Here is a 6311-nt window from a genome sequence, read left to right on the forward strand (position 1 = left end):
ACATCCGGTTTCCTAAATCCATCCACTGCTAGTCTGGTTGAGTGTACAGTGTAGTGCTCCTTTTCCTCCATGGATCATAAACAGAGAAAAGAACAGACAAATTAATATCGACAGAGAAGAAGTACATGCATGATCCATCGATCCTTGATAATCAACCGCATCTGCAAGTGAACAATAACCCCAAAACAAAAGGTTTCACACTCAAGCACACATCGTGGCGAAACGATCACAGGTAGACGAGACGGTTACTTTCAAAAAAGAAAAATGGAAATCACATGTAGACTCTCGAATGCACAAGGCCACTAGGGAGTAGTCCGTGATCTACTGTAGCATTGCCATGGAGGCGACCGCCGCCAACGCCGTCGCTACGACAGCCCGGTAACCTCCACGGACCCCGGCGCCGTTGGCGTTGGGCGCGGGCGCGGTGGTGGTCGGCGCGTCGGGGGTGCTGTCCGTCGACGAGGCGGCCGGCGGCGAGGCGGCGCTCGGCTCGCTGCTGCCGCTGGGGGTCGCCGCCGCCGAGCGCGTGGGCGCGGGCGCGGGCGCCTTGGAAGGGGCGTCAGAGGACCGCGGCTTGGGGACGCGGATGTTGACCTTCTGGCCGGCGGCGCAGTGGCCGGGCACGCCGCAGATGAAGAACCGGTGGCCGGGCCTCTTGATGGCGATCTTGTCGTCGCCGGAGGTGTGCGTGGCGATGGGCGTGGAGTTGGTGCAGCTGTCGTAGTCGGCCTTGGTCACCTCCAGCACGTTGTGGATGCCCTGGGGGTACGTGAACTCTGCGCGCGGCCATGCGAGTGGTGGGCGCCATGGCCATCAGCTCATGATCATCAGAATTCAGAACGAAAGCAGGGCGGTGGAGAAAACTAACGTGCTCTTTTTGGTCATCTTTCGATGCCATAATGGTCACGCAAAGAACGAAAAAAAAAAGAAGTGGATGGAAACGTGCAGCCTAAGGTACGTGTATACCTGTAAAGACAGACGAACACTACGTTTCACACCGATGCAAAAAAAAAATATGCTTGTATGCTACTCATTATTGAAAAAGATGTCAAAGTTGTTCACTTTACAACTACTGGTTTGACAGTAGCACTATACTGACATATGAATGGTGGTTGCATAATTGCACTACATCTCAGATGATGGATTCGCAATGCTATGGTCCTCGGGGGCGTCTATTCGCTCTCTGCGGTTGGAATCAATCCAATCACAGAGCCAAACGCCCCGCCTTCCTACGCCTCCACCGCCGCCGCCGCTAACCGGTCTCGCCGCCGCGCAGTCCGTCCACCACCATCGCCGGCCACCGCCCACCGGTTGTCAGTTGTCCTGCCCTGGCCCGCCCGCGGCGCTCCCGCGCAGCCTCACCTCCACCGCCTGCCGTACCGCCACCACTGCCGGGCTGCCACCGCCGCCAACCTCACCTCTAGGGCCGGTGACCATGGAGTAGCCCCCACCCGGCAATCTTAGAACCCTAAGCTCTGCCGCCTCGACCACCACCCCACCTCAACCCCTAGCTCGTCGGCGGCCACTCCACCCACTTCCCTCCCCCCTCCCCTAGCTTGCCAGGGGGCCGCGCCCCTTCTGCGATGCGGCGCCTGCCCCGTGCGCGCGATAAATAGATATGGCGCCTTTTGCTAGCATCTCATGATAGCCATATATGGTTTCAAGAAGATGATAGCCATATATGGTTGTTTTGTTTATTATTGTGTTCATGAGGCCAATTTGCAGCTACTTAAAATCAAGCCTCGAATTAAAGATTGCAATGCAGAAAGCATGCTAGATCTTGCACAGCAGAGCACATACAAGACAGCAGCAGCCTGCAGATGCCATGGTGCAGTAACTACCGACATCAACCAGGCCATGCATCCATTTCATGGATTCCTCGCTGGCTGTTCTGATTCAGATCTCTAGTGGTCGGGCAGTAAATTTATGGATCGTATAGATCATAGTGCGCAGCACAGTCACGAAGCCTCCGTGAGCTTGCAGACATGCAGTAAGACACATGAAAGACAGAGGTAAAAGGAACTATTTTACCCGAGTCCCGTTGCCAATGCCATGGTTAAATTCTTGTAAAAAAATGCCATGGTTAAATCAAGACACTTCATCTAAACGCAACGACAAAAGAGAAGGACGCGTTGTAAAAGTACTGACGGCGACAAGTGAGTGGCGTTCATCTGTCTGTCCCTGCACCAGTGAGACATGGGGGACAAAAGATGCATGGTGCCTTCTCAACATGGTACTGAACCTTGAGCAACGGTACTACATCAGCGACACATTTCGGTTGGCAATGAATCTCATAGTACTTGTAGACATTGTCGAGACCACACATGCTCCTAGCTAAATGGAGCATCTGAGCATCAACTGTCAGGAGCAAGCTACACTAGAACAAAACAAGTAAACTGTTGTTGCGAAACTGCAAGCAGCTAGGAAATGCGTGCTGCGGTAACGAGCAACTGCCGCTGAAACTGCACATTGCCAAGATCTAGTAATGGTACTCGAAGAAAGTTCTGCATGATGGCAGCGAGAGAAGACTGAACTTGCCTATGATGTCCCCAACATGGAAGGTCTTCTTCGTAGTCCAGTCGGTGTAGTTGATGTTGCCGAGGATGGTCCACCCGGAGGCATCGCCGACCTTGTAGATGGCCGCCGACGAGGGCGCCGCCATCGCGAGCCCGATCGTCAGCACCAGCAAACCGCTCATGCCCACGGCCATTGCTAGCTGCTCCTGCTGCTCTCCTCCCGTGCAAGCTCAGCTCGATCACACACACCCTAGCTGCGATGATCTTGCGAAGGAGAACCTATATATAGCAAGAAGAGATCGAGGACGAGATGCCAAAGAGCGGAGGAGACGCAAGGAATTCAGTTCCACGCGCTTTGCTTGCGCCAATTGCCGCGCCAGGGAGCAGGATTTATAGGAGCCCGCCTGCTCGCTCTCGTTTCCTGGACTGCATTATTGACCGTTCTGCCCCTGTGCTCTGCACATATACAATATGCTCCGCTTTGCTGTCTCTGCTCACTTGGTGCTGGCAGGTTGCTCCTGCGCGGCGTTTTGCTCATGTTCCTTGAGTAAAGCAAACTCAAAAGCTGGCCGTGAATCCAAGTCTTGATCATGAGCCTGCTTGCGTTGTTGGGTGAGGCCTCTGGTGCCAATGCTTTTATTGAGCGAGTGGGCTCTGCTGGTGAGTTGGAGTTGGGGGATGAGATCTTTTTCGTTTCATGGAAGCAACAACGGCAGCCATGCATGCAAGAACTTGTCTTTCTTTCGATCTGTTTGGTGGGTGTATGCTAGCTGCTTGTGCCTTGCAGTGAGGCAGATCTTTAGCCTTTCCCTGTTTTATCCGTTCTCTTTTCACATGTGGTATATATGAGGAGAGAGTGACACTGGAATATTTTATTCAGATTTGTTGTGTTTTTGTTGACTGGACTGGCATAGACGATAAACAAAGAAGCTTTACAGGATGTTTGCCCTCGAAGTACTATAATTAGTCAGCACTTTTAGAGTCGGAAGCAATCAAGCAACGCCGTACATACGTAGCTTGTGCTTTTGTCAAGGGGAAAAAAACTAAATATTTGTTGCGAGCTCCCTTCTTGATTTAGGCTATCAGATAGTACTGAAATATGCTCAAAGGCGTGGAAATAGACATTTGTTTTTTTAAAAACTTTTTAGTATTAAAATTCCTGAATTATGTGGCCAGATTTAGCAATTTTCTTATTAACAATGTTGTAGCCTGAAATGGTTGCACAGGCTTATTCTGAAAAAAGAACACTAGCCCAGAAAATAAACCTGCAACAACATACCGCACTGAAGAAGTGTGAACAACAAGTCGCAAGTACCACCATTTCCCCCTTCCTTTTCTTCACATATATTTGTGCAGCATGCAGAAAATGATACCTTGCATTCGAGGAAATAAGGTGCTTCGACCTGTTCCGTTCCTCAGCATTGTTTAATTTTTGCTATGTTCTCAGCACAGGCTGCACAAATATGTTCTATTACTCTATCCATTCTAAATTATATTCTAAATTATACGTCATATTTTAATATTTCTAGATGCATAATTTAATTTTTGCTATGTATCTATGTATAGGTGTATTTGTACAGCTGCATGGCAAAAACTATGTACGTAGAAAAACTAAAACAACCTAAAATTTAAAATTTGAAACAGAAGTATTAGCTATGTTCTTTGGCACTCCCATGTCACTGTATAATAACCTAAAATTTAATTTTTAAGTTGGAACGATCACTAGTTAACTATCTACCTGTAAGTTTTTTTTGGAAGATAATATATATAGCATCTATCGGTCATACGAGAACGCAAGATCGAACAGTAAATCAACATGTACATATAATTAAGGGGTTCCATGCATGTATCATCTCCACAATCACCAAGGAAAGCTTGATAGTAAAATTACACATCGACCGACCCTTCCGATCCATCAACCACGCACCCAACAGCTGGATAGTAGTAGCACATGACAGTCACAGGTCGAAGGTGTTCTTGCCGGTGAACTTGACCTCGATGGGGCTGACGTTCTTTCCGATGCTGCGGAAGTTCTGCCCGACGCCCTGCCTGCCGGCGTTGACCTTCTCCGGGTAGACGCCGTCCTTGGGGTGCAGGTACTGGACCTCGCCGTTGGGGAAGACGCGGTAGAACTGGTAGTTGATCTTGTACTTGGAGCGCAGCCTGGTGCCCAGCGCCAGGCACTGCTCCTTGCGCGCCAGCTTCAGGAGGTTGGGCCCCTCCCGCATGATGGCGGCGCCGCCCGTGGGCATCTCGAACACCTGTTCCTTGGGGGACGTCCACGTGATCACGTAGAACTCCTCCACCTGCGCCTTGCGGAGCAGGCCCCCCGTGCTGCCGCCGAAGATCGGGGACGGCGTGTTGGGGTCCAGCTGCGGGGGCACGAACCCCTTGGGGGCCTCCTCGGTCGCCGCCGCCGCCGCGGGCTCCTCGGCTGCCGCGCGGAGCGGGGCCGGCCCGCGGGAGGACGACGGGAGCGCCAGCTGGGACGACCGCGGCGCCTTCGCCGGTGACCAGGCCGCCGCCAGCAGGTGGCGCGTCGCGGCGGAGGCTTGCGTGGCCATGGCCATCGGCTTCTTCGGGCGGAAGCTAAGCTGGGGTGCGCGGCAGCAGGATGATGCTGGGAGAATGAGGAGTGGTGGGCGGCGCTGGCGTCGCGGCTAAGAGGTGATGCTCCGGTTTGGGTGGCGACCGCGGGTGGCGAAGTGGATAAGGGGATATGAGCCCGGCCAATGGGGAGAGCGGATTTTGATACGTCCGGAGGCCGGGCATCCACACATGTCACGTCGCCTGCCACACGACGCCGCCACGGTGTAGAAAGCCGCAGATCAGAATCTCATCAGGGTCGCCAGGAGGAATTAGTACAAGGACAACATGCAGATCAGTAGATGTAGGTAGATGCATGTACTGCAAATCTAGCCAAAATCCACATACATGGAAACCACGGTTAATAAGACTGATGCTAGAACACCTCCGGCTGAACAAAAATCTTATTTTCTTTTGAGATGATCAGCGTTTGAGTTTTTTTAGTCGTTTCAGAAAAAACATTTGACTTTACACAACTGCGATGAACAAAATAGTAAGCCATTTTACTCTGAAAACTCTGGATTATCAAACATGCGTGACAGAAAAAAACCGCACGACGTCCTAGCAGGTTAGCGGTCTGTTCTTTCTGAGAAATACAGTACAGACGCAAACCTTCACATACACATGTAACCCTACCCCATCAGTTAAATTTTAAAATAAATTTAGAAAAAATGCAAGCATCCATCCTGAGTCTAGAACTCGAATTCGGATGGACAAGTTACACAGGAAACTTTACTAGGTGAGCTAGGCACAGTACGTGGTCAAATTATTTACTGAACAAAATTGGGTCGTCCAATGCTGAGCTCTACTCCATCTGACTGCCGGCCCACAGGTGTGCGAAACATACTCGGTGCAGTCCACCAGCCCAACCAGCCCAACTTGTCGATGCAGTTCCACCGAGTTTTTTTAAAAAGGGTTAAAAAAATTTAAATTCGAAAAAGGGGTGCCGGTTTGGAAGAATTCGAAAAATGGGTGCCTCCCGTCCGATCAACGGGCGGGGGTCGAAAAAAGCAAACAGGCCCCCGGGGAGGGGCCTCTTCGCGAAAGAAAACTTTTCTTATTCGCGAAGAGGCCCCTGAAGCGGCATCCCGCTCGTCCAACGGGCGGGAGGAAGGCATCCCGCCCTCCCAACGGGCAGGAGGTTCCCCCGAGGGGCATCCCGCCCTCCCAACGGACGGGACGTCCCCCCCCCCCCACTATTTAAGCCCC

The 6311-nt window shown here is 51.6% G+C and overlaps 2 protein-coding genes across 2 annotated transcripts; both read right to left on the bottom strand.

Annotated features, from left to right (window-relative positions):
• Window positions 1-83: 83 nt before the first annotated feature.
• On the bottom strand, window positions 84-2893 carry LOC112875998 (mavicyanin-like). Its single transcript, XM_025940019.1, has 2 exons — window positions 2539-2893; window positions 84-776 (listed from the first exon to the last, which is right to left on the bottom strand). The coding sequence occupies exons 1-2, from the start codon at window positions 2708-2710 to the stop codon at window positions 322-324; spliced, it is 627 nt and encodes a 208-aa protein (XP_025795804.1). The 5' UTR covers window positions 2711-2893; the 3' UTR covers window positions 84-321.
• Window positions 2894-4317: 1424 nt separating this feature from the next.
• On the bottom strand, window positions 4318-5174 carry LOC112877835 (photosystem I reaction center subunit II, chloroplastic). The gene has a single exon (XM_025942206.1). It carries the CDS (start codon window positions 5084-5086, stop codon window positions 4475-4477), a length of 612 nt encoding a protein of 203 aa, XP_025797991.1. The 5' UTR covers window positions 5087-5174; the 3' UTR covers window positions 4318-4474.
• Between the last annotated feature and the right edge of the window lie 1137 nt (window positions 5175-6311).

This window comes from Panicum hallii, chromosome 9 (assembly GCF_002211085.1).
Source record: "Panicum hallii strain FIL2 chromosome 9, PHallii_v3.1, whole genome shotgun sequence".
In the NCBI taxonomy this organism is placed as follows: Eukaryota; Viridiplantae; Streptophyta; class Magnoliopsida; order Poales; family Poaceae; genus Panicum; species Panicum hallii.

Bases quoted from the DNA above. Each gene is read 5' to 3' on its own strand.
- LOC112875998 (XM_025940019.1), bottom strand. From the start codon at position 2,710: ATGGCCGTGGGCATGAGCGGTTTGCTGGTGCTGACGATCGGGCTCGCG. The intron at 777-2,538 runs GCAAGTTCAGTC...GGCCGCGCGCAG, and splicing joins CCATGTTGGGGACATCATAG to AGTTCACGTACCCCCAGGGC.
- LOC112877835 (XM_025942206.1), bottom strand. From the start codon at position 5,086: ATGGCCATGGCCACGCAAGCCTCCGCCGCGACGCGCCACCTGCTGGCG.